Here is a 15,852-nt window from a genome sequence, read left to right on the forward strand (position 1 = left end):
CCACTCTTGGGGAGGGTAACAATGATCTTGAATTTCCTCCATTTGTACACAATCTGTCTGACTGTGGATTGGTGGACTCCAAACTCTTTAGAGATGGTTTTGTAACCTTTTCCAGCCTGATGAGCATCAACAACACTTTTGAAGTCCTCAGAAATCTCCTTTGTTCATGCCATGATAAAGAAGAAAGTCAAGACATTGGGTTTTATGCAGGCAAGTTTATTTAATCAACATTTTCTTTTTTTTTTTTTTTTACTTTTGGTAGCATATTTTGGGTGCTTGACCTTAATTTGGTCGCCTTTTTAATTTGGGCGCCTACAACATTATCTGTCGCAGGTTTCATGTAATTGAAAGGCCTGTGAACAGCCAAATTCTTCACATTATTAGTACAGCATTTTGTTTTTTAGAGATATTACCTTCACACTATCTTTCAGACCATCCAGCTCAAGGAATACCTTCTGAAACACCTCAGAAGTGTTTTTCAGTTTTTTTGTATAGCAGAGGTTGAGTGCATATATCAGCCCCATTACCAAAGCACAGGCTCTGGGTACATTCAGGTCTTCCAGGACTACTTTCTCCCTCTATCACGATCTTTGCACTGGCTGGATCAGACATTGTAGCACCTCTGGATACAACAATCCTCATCACTTCACTGGCAATTTCCCCACCATCCTGGCATCAGTAGGTCAAAATCAGTACCAATATTTTAAAACAAATTTAAGAACAAGAGTAACCCAAAGCACAGCGTTTGTGAACTTAAGTGTCCAATTTACCTACCGAATGCTCTTTGAAGAGATCCTCCTCCTTTTCTCTGAGATATACCATCAAGCCACGGATAGCAACCTCTCTCTTTTTTCAACAGACTCATCCTATGAATATGAAAAAAATAAATAAATGTGAAATGCACAAACAATGGCAATAGTAATGGTATATTTTATGTGCTAATGTTTAGAAACGTGATTAAAAATAGGCCAAACTAGCTCATTACTTAACTAGGTCATTTCAAATGGCATTTCTACAACGTGGTGTCCTGCCCGCATTTGTAATTGCACTTAGATGCAGAATAATCTTTAGCTGTGGCTCAAATGGCGAACTTAAACCTCACATAAAATAGCTCTAATATTTAAACATCAACATGCATCAATTTAAAACTGAAATATTTGTACAAACCTACAATTGTTACAGGTCAAATTATGAATGCACAACAGCCATGTGGCTACAAGCTAGCTAAAAGTCTTCCAACTTTATGGTCACTGAATTAGTTTAGGACAAGCTACAGTTTCAATTTTAGTGATGTGTAAAAAAAAAAGAATTATTGCACTGTGTGCTGATACATTTAGTAGCTGGTGTGAATAAAACAAGGCAAAAATAGTTACTCATCAGTAACTTATTCCAGGTGAACTCCTGCTTCTCCATCTCCCTTCGCTCCCCTCTCTCTCAGTGGAGGGGACATGGTCTGGCAGTACAACATGTTCTTTTAGGGCTCCCACTTGAAGTGATTTGGCGTCCAATAGAGGGTTCCCGCATGACGTCACCGCGCCGCGAGATTTCGGTAGTCGCCATATTGGAAGACCAAGTACACATCTATGCAAGTACATACATACATAAAACAAACTACACCTGAAATGTAGCCAGGCCCGGTTCTGCCCTAATCTGGACCCGGGTGCAACATCGTGCAACCCCCCCCCAAAAAAAACCCACACCAGTCTAAATCAGGACAACCAGTGTTCGAACTACGGGGGTACTCGGGGGATCCGAGATCCCCTGAAACAGACATGAGATCCCTTGAAAACATGATTTGGGAAATGTTGGGGGGTCTCTAAAATGTTGGCAAAATGATGTTTATTGACATAGCAATCGTGTGTAATGGGAAGCATTTGCATATCCGAAGTGTTGTGTTTACATCAAAGATAAAATAAACCGATATGACAACGACTGCTGCTGCCAGGTTGGTTGTTGAGTAGCCTGACTGTTTTTTTTTGTTCTTGCGTGTGGTATCATTGTTGACGCGAGGTTGTTTTTTGAACATGCCAATGCGGACACGATTTCCCCTGATGAGTTATGCCTTCAGACGCGATGCGTGTGTGGAGGTGTGGAGTTCGCGTGATATGTGCGTAAGATAGGCTTCTCGTGTTTGGAGATCCGCGCTCTGAGACAAGCACAAGCACCCCCCCAGGGAAAAAAAGGGACCCCCCAAAAATATCGGCATAGTTCGAACACTGAGGACAACCATCACATAACTATAAACATTTTATATCAACTATTTTAACTAAATGGGCTATAATAAATAAGCCTACAGGCAGCCACGGCAGGCTGCCTCAGAAAAGTAACCATTCAATGACACAACTGAAAGCCTGCAGCCACGGCGGGCTGCCTCAGAAAAGTAACCATTTGTCCTACCTTAACTCGTTTTGCTTTTTCTGCCTCCTTTTTTGTATTTTCGACCCTGCGTTTATTTTCTTTCCTTTTCTGAAAACCCGATTTGTGTCCAGACATTTTGTTCTGCTACCAACGAACTAACTTGTCAGGTCTCGTCTCTCGAGTCCGCGATGAAGGGCAACAATTGATACATTTTTACAAACAACCAATAAACAGCCAATAGGGAGGTTGCAACGTTCAGGCTCTCCTTTGGTCAGAGACACTCAGTAATGCACTTATTCTCTGTCTCCTGGCAGAAAGCTCCTTGGTTTGCTTGTGTCTCAATCACAGCTGGTATTCTGTAGAAAGACTTCTTTTCACTTTTCCCATCAGCTTTGTTGGAACACCCTAACACAGCACAAAAGTTTACCATTGTAGGTTTATGATGAATCAAGTGCCTTGTGGGTTTAAATTCCGCGCGCTGCCGTTATTTCCCCCAATCACGAGTTTGTTGGTCTTCCAATATGGCGCAGGGTTTGTTTACTTCTGGTTTCCGGTGACGTCAGTGGGAAGGGTCTATAAGGATTGGAGCTACTAGTTCACATATTGAGGTATTTCACCTGACATCACAGGGTCACGTGACACCCCGGTGTCCGCCATTTTGAACGTCAAGCTATATACTAACGCTGCAGACAGAGAGGGAGAACCAGCTTGAAAAAAAACATGTTACAGACACCTAGAATAGATTAATTTGTCAGTAAGCACTCTATAAATAACCATGGTGTTTGCTTGTTGTGCTGTGGGCTGCCACAACAGACAGGGACAGCGTGCAGGACGCTCCTTTTACCGGTTTCTAGTGATGGAATTTCGGCTCTTTTTCGGGAGCCGGCTCTTTTGGCTCTTCTTACTATAAGGAGCCGGCTCTTTTGGCTCCCAAACGGCTCCTGAGATTTTATTTTTGATTTAATTGCTGCAATTAACTAGTTAATTAATTACATTATTTATATTTTATCAATAGGATGTTTTCCATTTTATTTTTTAGTTTTTGTAGCCATTGTAAAGCTTTGTAAAGTATAGCAGTGTAACAATGTTCTAGCTATAGAAATAAAACTTACTTACCAATTAATAAATTATTTTCTCACAAACATAATGCAAAACTGTGTTATATTACCAATATAAAATACACAGCTGATTTTCCCCTCCTCAGGTGCCTCACAGACTCCTCTCCCCTGCGCTCCACAGCTTTAAGCATTACACCAATTTTCATATTTTCGCAGCTGTGAATGACATCAACCCCCCCAACCAAAAAAAGTAGGCGTACACCATGCTACTTTTTTTCCTTTGAATGGTAATAGACAACACAAAGACGCAATCGGACAGCAACTTTTTTTGTGAAAGTCTCTCTCTCTGAGGCACCTAAGGACAAAAAACTAATTCGGCTCCCCAACTCGGCTCCCACCGAAGAGCCGGCTCCTGTCGTTCACTTCAAAGAGCCGGCTCTTTGAACCGGATCGTTCGCAACCGACACATCACTACCGGTTTCCTACTGACCCAGACAAGAGGGCCAAATGGATTGCAGCTGTGAAGAGACAGGATTGGGAGCCAACAGAGTACTCCAGACTTTGCAGTGATCATTTCATTTCAGGTTAGTTTATCGGTTAACGCAATTTTGATAAAATATATAGCAAAAAGTAAATGGGTCAGTGTTTGTTAACCCATCTGAGCAGTGAAACAAGGCAGTGTTAATTTGTCTAGGGTTGCATGTAGCAGACATCAGACATAAAACGCAATAACAAAGGCTAGAAAGAAACGGGACACAGAAATAAATAAACAGGGCTCCATACCAAGGCTGGGTACAGTGTTTGTGATAAAAGACAGATCCAATTTAACACGAATCACAGGTTACTTTCTTGTTAAAATGTGCAAAGGTCTCCACCATCTCATACCGCCTTGCACTGAAGGACTTAAGCGTGCCGTCCAAAATGGCTGCGTCACGTGACTTGGTCACGTGGGTGAAATACCTCAGTTGTGACCAATCGCGCGAGCACATTAAATACAAGGGTTTTTTTTTCAAAATTAATTTTTTATTTCTTTTTCAATAATAAAATTATGTAATCATAAAATTCTTTATGTAAAAGTAAATTTTAATCTTAAGTTCTAATTATTTTTTCCCATTTTTTGACTAAGTTTATCATGAAAGTTTGGATATTTGATACAATCTAGAAGCAGATGTTTGACATTTTCTTTTACACCACATGTTGTCCATTGATTGGAGTTTTTTTTTTTTTAAAGAAATTGTGTATCATTAAGTAGACATTTTCCAAATCTACTGTAAGTCTTGTAATTATCCTTTGTTTGTTTCTGTTTTTGTCAGAATATATGGTATGTGTTGTAATATTTGGTTCAAGTTGGTAGAAGAATCTACCAGTTTGGGAATTTTCCCATCTGCATTGCCATATTGTAAAAATAACATCTTTGATATGATGAGAAAAAAAATCAAAAGTGCTCAGGAATTTATGAAAAAATAAATAAAAAAATAAAAAAAATTGAAGGTGCTCTTTGGTATAGGGAATGCAAAAACCTTTGAAAAAAGAAGGAATCCAAGGCACTCTTCATATCCAACTATATAAAAAGCCTTTATTTTACATGGCTATTTCATACAGAAACCATGAGCTGCGCAGCAACCCACGCATAGCGGCACAAACAGCCTTCTTCAAGTCATGCTGCTCCAACAAACAATTTCCTCTTAAGAGGTAAACTAATTTTAAACACCTGAATGCAAACTGGTAATGAATTCATAGGTATACAGTTCAAGAAAAAGCCACTAGATGGCAATACCCCTTAGGTTAAGTCCATATGAGCACGAAAAAGAAAACACTTAGAAAAAGATAGACAATAGACCATTACAGAAAAGGACTAAAATCAGTTTCTTCATTTAGCCCTGGATATGTTGTAGCCTGTAAACTCATCTCATCTCATTATCTCTAGCCGCTTTATCCTTCTACAGGGTCGCAGGCAAGCTGGAGCCTATCCCAGCTGACTATGGGCAAAAGGCGGGGTACACCCTGGACAAGTCGCCAGGTCATCACAGGGCTGACACATAGACACAGACAACCATTCACACTCACATTCACACCTACGGTCAATTTAGAGTCACCAGTTAACCTAACCTGCATGTTTTTGGACTGTGGGGGAAACCGGAGCACCCGGAGGAAACCCACGCGGACACGGGGAGAACATGCAAACTCTGCACAGAAAGGCCCTCGCCGGCCATGGGGCTCGAACCCAGGACCTTCTTGCTGTGAGGCGACAGCACTAACCACTACACCACCGTGCCGCCAGCCTGTAAACTGTATATATAAAATTCATAAAATAGACAACACAAAAGAGAGACTAAAGGAACTGCTGTTCTTAGCCAAGGAGGCCCGATGGATTTCAAAACAAGAATATGACTTTTTGTTATGTGTCCATCCTCGAATACCCACTTTCTATTGAGGTTTTTCACCCACGTGACCAAGTCATGTGAGGCTGCCATTTTGGACGTCACGGCTCGAATCAGTTTGAATGCGAGGAAGGCGACAAACGAAAAACATAAAAGAAAAAGGAGCGAGATGCAGAAAACACCTTCACTATCCAGCGATGTAGGGCATTTACAGGGCGAGCAGAGGGAGAGGTATTTGCAAAAATTGAGGTTAGCAGGCTTAGAGAACGATGTTTACCTGCTTCCACCAGGATTGTTCACTGACGTACGGAAGTACACGAAGCCCTCGTCTTTACCTGACTTCGGCCCACATGATCTGTATACCTATGTCGTTAAAAACCCATCGCCATACACAGGTGTTGATCTGAAAGTGTATAAGAGTTTGGATGCCTACAAATATTTTGTGTCAGGCTGGGTAACATGCCTACATCAGTGGGTCGTCCCTGGAGCCGGTGGTCGCCATCTTATTACAGCTAAGGTTTGTTCAAATTTTCATTTACTTTCGGTCCTCAGGATAAACAAAATGTTATTAAATGTCATTGAAATAACTTCTTAGTCTGTTGAGACATGGCCCGTTATAAATTTGCTGTTACCAGGCAATGACCAAGAACTGTATTATTAGGGTCGGTGTCTGTGTTGTAGCAGTGTACTAGCAGCTAGCTGTTAGCACTAGCTAATGTCAACAACATAGTTAGTATGTTACTGTAGCAATGTTTACGTTCAGTCATTTGGATGACTGTTAAAACCTTTCAGTCTCAAGTTTTTCCTTTACTGTATTTACTAGTTTATTGTAATTATGATCCGGCAGCTATTTACACCGGATCCAGTGTAAATAGCTGCCGGAGCGCGCTCCGGCTTGCTCCCCCTCAAATTAAGCAGCGCGCTCCGGCTTGCTCCCGGAGTGCTCCGGGAGCAAGCCGAAGCGCGCTGCTTAATTTGAGGGGGAGCAAGCCGGAGCGCGCTCCGGAACCTCGGCCGGAGCACTCCGGGAGCAAGCCGGAGCGTGCTGCTTAATTTGAGGGGGAGCAAGCCGGAGAGCACTCCGGGAGCAAGCTGGAGCGTGCTGCTTAATTTGAGGGCGAGCAAGCCGGAGCGCGCTGCTTAATTTGAGGGGGAGCAAGCCGGAGCGCGCTCCGGCAGCTATTTACACTGGATCTGGTGTCTGTAACACGTTTTTTTTTCAAGCTGGTTCTCCCTCTCTGTCTGCAGCGTTAGTATGTAGCTTGACCTTCAAAATGGCGGACACCGGGGCGTCACATGACCCTGTGACGTCAGGTGAAAAACCTCAATATGCTTCCAAAGGTTCACAAGTCCCTTGAATCTCCCCCGGGGAGGCCAATCCTCCAACGGGTCTCTTACAGAACCTGCCTCCCAATTTAGAGACTTTCATATTAAACCTCTAGCCCAACAGCTCCCTTCTTATATACAGGACACTAATTATGTGTTGAAGATCCTAAATGATATGAGTTCCTGATGATTGTTTCTTAGTCCCAATGGATGTAGAGTCCTTATATACTAATATTGCTCATAATGATGGAATAAAAGCTTTACAATATTTCCTAGCAAATAGGCCTACAGACTCATTACCTCCCTCTGATTTTATTATTCAACTCACTGAATGGACTTTAAAGAACAATGTTTTCCTTTTTCAAGACCAACTGTATATTCAGGTACGCGGTACTGCTATGGGAGCATGTTTTGCTCCAAATTATGCCAATCTTTTTCTAGGTCTATGGGAGAAGGATTTTGTCCAGTGTAACACCTACAGTGACAAGATAAAATGGTAGGGGAGGTATATTGACAATATTCTGTTGATTTGGACTGGTTCTTATGATGAATTGCTATTGTTTTATGATTTCTTGAATGATAATGGTAGAAATGTAAGATTGTCTATGGAAAATTTTAAAACTATGGTTAACTTCCTAGACCTAACCATCTTTAAAAGTCAAGATGGCCAGCTCCACACCACAGTGCATCGTAAACCAACAGACAAAAATACTAGGTTAAGAGCAGATAGCTTTCATCCAGCTTGGCTTAAGAATAACATACCTCTTGGACAATTTCAACATCTTAGACGTATTTGTGATATGAACCAGGAGTATGAAAAGCAGGCTAAAATCATGTCAAATCGATTTACACAGAGGGGTTATCAAACAGAGGTAATACAGAATGCTTACAAAAAAGCCCACTCCACCTCAAGATTGGAGTTATTCCAAAAAAAGAAACAACAATCACCTAGTCAAGAGCAGGTTTACTTTCTTACCAAATATAGTAGTTTAGCCAATCCCATAAAAAGAGTAATATTTTCGAATTGGAATCTTATCAAAAGTGACCCCATTCTTAGACAAGTGTTTCCGGTCCCTCCAAAAATTAGTTTTAGGAGGGCCCCCACTCCGCGAGACAAGTTGGTACCAAGTCATCTTAGCGTGAGCAAAAAGACTACTTGGCTCCACAGACAAATACAGGGTACATACAAATGTGGTTTTTGCAATCATTGTTCAAACATCAAAGAGTGCAAACAGTTTGTTGATTTTAAATCAAATAAGGTGTACACCATACAAGCATTCATCAATTGCAACACCACATTTGTGGTATATCGCTTATCCTGTTTATGTGGTTATTTTTATATAGGCCGAACAAAAAGGCGACTTAAAGATAGAATCTCTGAACATAAGACCACCATTAGAAAGGCTAATTTTGATTATCCTATTGCCAAACATTTTTATAATGTGCATAATATGCCGCTTTTCCACTACAAACGCGGCTGAGCCGTGCCGTGCCGAGTCGAGCTGAGTCGAGCTGAGCGGGGCTGTTGGAGTTGCATTTCGACTACAACCGCGCTGAACCGTGCTGGCTGGAAGTGGGTGGACACATTGGGTGGAGTTAGCGAAAGTGGGTGGACGTCACGTGATGTCGTTAAGCAGCGCAAACAGTGACATCAGTGACAGTGGCGGAACAAGTCAGAGCCGGGCCGGGGGCGGGGCAAATGACCGGGCCCTTTATTAAAGCTTATCATAACATCATTTTAGGCTACAAAATGTCCGCAACTGCGGTGTTTACCAATTTCAACACTACCGGGTGCAACTATGTTATTTAGTACATCAAGTCCTTCAAACGAACATGTAACTCAGAAACAAAAAACATTAGGATACTGTACATGGCTCATAATAAAACATCAATAGCCTATACTGCGCACATTATTTGAAGGGCATACGAATGAGCGCTCAGAGGTTGCAACGGTGACAGGAAGAGTCAGAAATAAAAGGAGGGCGGTGCAAACCTCACTGAATGCACTGTGTTTACCAATTTCAACACTACGGGGTGCAACTATGTTAGTTTGTACATTAAGTCCTTCAAACGAACATGTAACTCAGAAACAAAAAAACATTAGGCGACATACTGTACATGGCTCATAATAAAACATCAATAGCCTACTGCGCGCATTATTTGAAGGGCATACGACGAGCCTTGCGCTCCGCGAACTCGTCCACGATGCTCTGTATGTCACTGATTCAGTGATCTTTTAAGCGGTAGTCTCACGACCCGGATAATAAACAATAAACATGGAGGACATGGAGTCGTTAGTGTTGCTGGTCTTGGTGCTGTGGCTTGTTGTCACCGACAACGCCAACAGATACCGGCAAGAGCGTATAGATGAGGCGAGGCGCATAAGGCTTCAGAAATTCTCGTAATTCGTAATTATTCTTCTTCCGGGTTTGCGGTGTTTACAGATCCCAGCGCGCTCGCGGGGCGTGTGTGGGCATGTGAGGACACTCCTCCTCACCAATCAGTGCACAGGGGAGTGTCTTCTCACGCCCCCAGCCTCAGTCGGCACGGTTTGGCTCGCTTCAGCCCCACTCCAAAACGGTGCGAGTTTTAGGGGCTAAGCAGGGCTGAAACGAGCTGAGTCGTGCCGGTTTTTGGTAGTCGAAACGCGAGCCGTGTCGGGCTGAAGTGAGCTGAAGCGAGCTGAAGTGAGGTGAAAAAGGGTAGTGGAAAAGGGCCAATAGCAATCCAGATAGTCTCATGGTTGAAGGTCTAGAGACCATTAAGGAGAACATTAGGGGTGGTGATAGATTAAGGTCATTATTACAGAGATAAACTTTTTATATACACAGTTTACAGGCTACAACATATCCAGGGCTAAATGAAGAAATTGATTTTAGTTCTTTTCTGTAATGGTCTATTGTCTGATTGTCTAAGTGTTTTCTTTTTCGTGCTCATATGGACTTAACCTAAGGGGTATTGCCATCTAGTGGCTTTTTCTTGAACTGCATACCTGTGAATTCATTACCAGTTTGCATTCAGGTGTTTAAAATTAGTTTACTGCTTAAGAGGAAATTGTTTGTTGGTGCAGCATGCCCTGAAGAAGGTTGTCTGTGCTGCTACGCAGCTCATGGTTTCTGTATGAAATAGCTATGTAAAATAAAGGCTTTTTATATAGTTGGTTACGAAGAACATCTTTGATATGTTTTGTAATATAAGAAGTGGTAAAAGGGTAATGAATGTCATAATAGGTTTTATTTACTGATCTTTTGGCCAATTTATCAGCCATTTAATTTCCTATAATACCCACATGAGCTGGACTCCAACAAAAAACAACCTTACCATCCATAAGATTAAACTGGTACATAAGATATCGGAAATCTAATAATTCTATGTCATTATCTTCCTTTTGAATTTTTTGTAAGACAGACAAGGAATCAGAAAATATCACACTTTGAAAGAGAGGTTTATCAATAAGAAGTTCCAAAGCCTTTGTAATTGCTAACTCAGCTCTAAAATTAGTCCCTTTTGAGATTTTATAATCTTTTTGAATGTTTAGACTTGGAATTACAATGCCAGATGCACAATCGAAATCTTTTTTTGAACCATCAGTAAATATATGTAAGTGTTGATTGTATTTGAGTTGAATGTGTTCTAATGCCGATCCAGGCAAATTCTGTACTCTGCTTTTGAAAAATGCGGGCTAGAAATACAAGTTGTACTAACTCAATTCTCTTCTGTTGTTGATCAAAAGGGGAAATGTTTGTTCAAAATAAATAAATAAATAAAGTTAAGACAATTTTCATTATTTTAATTTTGATCAACTTCTTAAAATAAATTATCAACGGACAAAATCATGTACATGTAACAAACTTTTTTTATGCTGAAAAAGCTCGATTGATTTTAAGCTTTATGTACTAACCCCATGAATCATTTTTAGAGTGTACATTTCTCTCTCTTTACTTCCCTATCTCTTTGTATTTTAAACGTTCTAATATTTTACTTTATCTATCTATCGTTTGCTAGTATTTCCTTCGGGAAATGCAAATCTTGTTTACAATGAACTCAGAGATACGTGCTGTCCACAGGCTTGCCGCTGTTGCCGACGTCACCGCCAAACGCGTTTTCAGGGCTTTTGTCCTTTTTGGCCCTTCCAGCGACTCGTTTAAAAAATACCAGCGAGAGCAACGAGTCGTTATTTTGAGCTGGCTACAACTGTACAATTATTAATCACCAGCTTGGTAAGTTTTAATTAAACACAAACACTGATATTTTTTTTTCTGTGTTGAGTTTGGCGTAGGAAAACCGAAAACTGTAGCACAGTGATGTAATTTGTGTGGCTTGGCAATTCGTCAATGCTTGATTAGCTGGCTAAGCTTAACTGTTTCGCTAACTAGACTAGCTATTTTCATGATTTTATTTACTTATATCCTTTATTTATCCAGGAATTGTCCCATTGAGATATATGTTAAGTATCTACCCATCCCGACTAATGGATAAGAGCGTAGCAGTGCGTTACGTAATGAAATTGTGCGATAGTTCTCGGTAACAAGAGTGCCCGTGAAAACATTCTCAAGTCATTTCTTGGAGCATAGCAAAGCTAGAGATGTAGAATCTAATGGATATACGTGTAAAATGATACGTTAACTCCTTCCCAAACCCCTACTTTCTAGTTTGCCTAAAATTTCACTTTGCTTAAAGAAAGCTCACTGCTCTGATATACGTACACCATGACTATAACGATGCTGTGTGTCTTCATTCAGTCATTATGAAGCCTCCATCCCGTCGCCGGATCATACCAGATCGTTTTTCAGAATTAAAGAGGACTGAACCAATAAGCAGGTTCCGTCCTGCGTGCCATCGACTGGAACAACGAAGCCTTCTGCTTGCCCTGAAACAACAGAAGAGGTTGAATTCAGAACTCGATTTTGTGGAACTTCGAAAGAAAGTTCCCAAATGGTCTTTGCTCCAGGTAGGCATATCTACAATGAACTTTTGATCTGGTACAGCCAAAAATATTGTAAAAATCCTGTACCTATAATATCAGTATGTATGGTGTTTGTTTTCAGATACAGAATGTGATAAGGTTTTTGAAGAGGTGTGTGGTGCAGCGGGTGTATCTAAAGGTCCAAAAACAGAGACTAGAGGAACAAAAAACCAAAGTACCAACAGAACTATGGGCAGAACTTGCACAGAAAATGGCTGGTATTCATGAGGAAACAATATCTTCTGCCTTCTCTCAAGTATGTGATTATAGAAATGTGCATGTGACCATACTGAAAGAGATTACTGATTTTTCTAATGTTTGTGATACTGTAATATTCAAAGAGGGAATATTTTTTTAAATAAGAATTTGTCACTTACATTTGTTTATGTATGTCTTTGTACTCTAGGTCCAAAAATCTGAGACCACAATGAAAATCTGGGATTTTTTTTCCCATAAAGTCAGATATAAACAGAAGGCTTAAAACTTGTGAAAGATTTAAAACAATGTATCTTGAATGTTAAATATTCAATATTATGCACTATTTCTAGGTCTCTATTTAAATGTAAGCAGACTTTTGATCTTGAACTTTTTTTAAATAAAAGGTCAGGTTTTCCTCATGCCTAATCTTTTCTATTGAAGCACATGTTCAGATGACCTTGATGAATTTGATCTAAAATGGATCATAAGGTTTTGCACTTCTGGAGTCCATGCCAGCTCAAGTGCATACTGTCATTAAAGCAAAATGGGGACATATCAAATTCTAAGAAACTCTAAAATTCATGTACAGTTGTGGTCAGAAGTTTACATACAGTGACAGGAATGCCATCTTGGATATGAATGTCATGGCAATATTTGGGCTTTCAGTAATTTCTTTGAACTGTTCTTTTTCTGTGGCAGAATGTACAGCATACATCTTCAATTACAAAAAACCAACAAACTAGAATTTGGTGCACAAGTTTTAATTTTTTTTTTGGGGGGGGGGGTTCTGAAATCAACACAGGGTCAAAATTATATATACAGGGTCAAAAATTTACATACACTCACTTAGATGATTAATTCAGAAGTGCTGAAACTTCCAAAATGTCTCTTATCTTGCCAAGGCCGAGGTCTCTTAACTTCCTGTTAGTGATCATGATTGACTACAGCTGGTAGCTTCTCTGTGCCTTCACAAAAATGGTTTGTTCACAGCACTCATTGGATTGACCAGCACACAGTAAAATGGGAAAGTCCAAGGAGCTCAGTGCAGATCTGAGAAAGAGGATCGCAGATATACACAACTCCGGAATGTCTCTTGGAGCCATTTCTAAACAACTGCAAATTCCAAGATCAATTCAAACAATTGTATCCAAGTTACTGTGAGGTGTAGCCACTTTGCTTCAAGAAAACCCAAACTGTCACCCTCAGCTGAAAGGAAATTGGTTTGGATGGTCAGGAACAACCTGAGAACCACCATGGCACAGCCCTGCCATGACCTGGAAGCTGATGGCTCACTGTCTACAGTTCAGACCACCATGGACTAAGAGGCTGCTATCTAAGAAATAACCCCCTGCTCCAAAATTGACACCTTCAAGTTTAAAGTTTGAAGCTGACCACATGGGCAAAGAAAAAAGCCTTCTGGAGGATAGCTGTATGGTCAGAGACAAAGATTGAGTTGTTTGACCACAATGATACCAAGAGACACTGTACCAGCTGGTGGTGGTGGTAGGATCATCATGCTCTGGGGCTGTTTTGCTGCCAGTGGAACTGGTTCATTGCACAAAGTGGATGGAATAATGAAGAAGGAGGACTACCTCAGAATTCTTCAGCATAAACCATCAGAAACTTGAACAAGACTTGGAAGTTACAACAGGACAATGACCCAAACACGCATCAGAGCTGGATGTGGAGGATAAAGCAGGCTAACATTTAAGCTTAAAACAAGTCCTGACTTCAACCCTATAGAGATCTTGCAGTCACGTGACCGGAAAGTACACAGCCGCCATCTTGTCGGTCAACGGCACAGCTGAATATTGCTGCACTCGTGTACAGAATGGATCAGTTTCAACCGACGGACTACACGGCTCATTTTTCTAATGAACAGATAACTAGATATGTCTAAAATAAACAATCTACAGATTAGTGACCCTTATGGCTTACCGGACGGAGTTTTCACGACCATGTCAGTGGATATGGAACTGCCAGAGGTGGAATACCCGGACGTGTATAATTACCTCATCAACTTTCCCTCGCTGTTCAGTGGTGAAGCACTGCGTGCTTATAAATCTCTGGACAGTTATCTTTACAGAAATTCAGGATTTGTCAGCGACTCAGATGTGGCATCTTGTAAACAAGAAAATGATCCTCACTGGATGGGTAAGTCACTTAAGTATTGAGTATAGCACTGACCAGCCGATTATAGAATAGAATAAGGTAATTCCAGCTGTAATTCCAAATCGTCTGTCTTGTTTACCTGGCGTGGGAGAGGTAGAGGCTTAGCAGTGGAGATTTGAGTGGCTGTTTTCTGAGCTTAGTCAACAGGCCAGCTCTGCAGCCTCGCTTTTGCTTCCTCTCCCGGCGCCGCCTCCTTAGCTTTGCTTCCAATAACAATCCACGGAGACCCCGCTGGTCTCGCTATCTCGTCTGGAATGTTTTTTTTTTTTTCTTGTCCGGAATGTTGTGCATGCGATGGAAATCGCTACAAACCGTCATTTTCTGCTGGAAACCAATGTCCAGTAAGTCCATACGGTTGTAGTGGACATTGAAGTCCGGTACAGACGAACAACACACAAAAATACACACAAACATAAAAAACGTGCACAGGTAGGGAGAGCTTGTAGCCGCAGCCGTTGTAGTAGAATTGTATATAGGTTTTTCCAGAAGAAAAGGTAGAAGTAGAAGGCGGAAATATGGCGTTTGACCGACAAGCGTCTGTCACAATCTGGATCGGCTGTGACGTCACATGCAAGTGCTCCATTGAAAATATATGGACCGTGCTTAAAAGTTGAGTCCATGCCAAGAAAAAAAAAAGTTAATTGAACCCTACTAATTCTACCATGAAGAGTCATGAAATATCCAACCAGAATTCTTCCAGAAGCTTGCTCATGGTCAACAGAAATGTTTGGTCAAGGTGAATCTTGCGAAGAGACAGTTTACCCAAATATTAGGTGTGCTGTATGTATATATTTTTGACCCTGTGTTGATTTCAGAAAACCCAAAGAAAACTTGTGCCCCAAATTATAGTGGGGTTTTTATTTATTTATTTATTTATTTAAAATTTATTAAAGATGTATGCGCAGTGCTCGTGCGGGTCCTTGAACTCCTTGAAAAGTGCTGGAATTTGAAAACTCATTTCAAGGGCACTTGAAGCTCCTTGAAAATAGGAAAAATTCCTAGAAAAATCATAAATACTCCTTGAAAAAAATACTTAAATTCTTCCCATGTATTTAGGTGTAATTAATTAAATTAAAAAGGAAAAATTAGAGAAATGAAGTGAAATCAATATGGAAAAACGATGACACGATTGTCATTTAAAATGAACGCTCTGGGCTTCCTGTGTTTTCGCACATGTGCTTTGGTTCTCTGGTGCCATATTGAATTCTGTTGGGCGTGCAGGCATGCACAAGGGGGGAGAGAGAGCGCGCATAAACAAGGATGTCAGTGATGAAATTTTCGCTATGCAACCAAGGAGATGTATAGTAGAAGATTCATCTCAACTGAAAGTGTTGACAAGCTGATGGAACTAGCAGAACAAGAACGCAAGATAGTGCATGTCACGAAAGCTAAC

The 15,852-nt window shown here is 40.8% G+C and overlaps 1 protein-coding gene and 1 long non-coding RNA gene across 3 annotated transcripts in view; one reads left to right on the forward strand and one right to left on the reverse strand.

The window, feature by feature from the left end:
• Window positions 1–280: 280 nt before the first annotated feature.
• On the reverse strand, window positions 281–11,898 carry LOC132895335 (uncharacterized). Its single transcript, XR_009655728.1, has 3 exons — window positions 11,830–11,898; window positions 775–866; window positions 281–669 (listed from the first exon to the last, which is right to left on the reverse strand). It is a non-coding gene; the product is annotated as an uncharacterized LOC132895335 (long non-coding RNA).
• Window positions 11,254–15,852, forward strand: part of snapc2 (small nuclear RNA activating complex, polypeptide 2) — an 81,328-nt gene continuing 76,729 nt past the window's right edge. For both annotated transcript variants that reach the window (XM_060935793.1, XM_060935785.1), the window contains exons 1-3: window positions 11,254–11,343; window positions 11,866–12,074; window positions 12,172–12,345. In XM_060935793.1, the coding sequence (XP_060791776.1) occupies window positions 11,871–12,074; window positions 12,172–12,345 (378 nt within the window). In that variant the 5' untranslated portion in view covers window positions 11,254–11,343; window positions 11,866–11,870. The remainder of the gene's footprint in view (window positions 11,344–11,865; window positions 12,075–12,171; window positions 12,346–15,852) is intronic.

This window comes from Neoarius graeffei, chromosome 1 (assembly GCF_027579695.1).
Source record: "Neoarius graeffei isolate fNeoGra1 chromosome 1, fNeoGra1.pri, whole genome shotgun sequence".
In the NCBI taxonomy this organism is placed as follows: domain Eukaryota; kingdom Metazoa; phylum Chordata; class Actinopteri; order Siluriformes; family Ariidae; genus Neoarius; species Neoarius graeffei.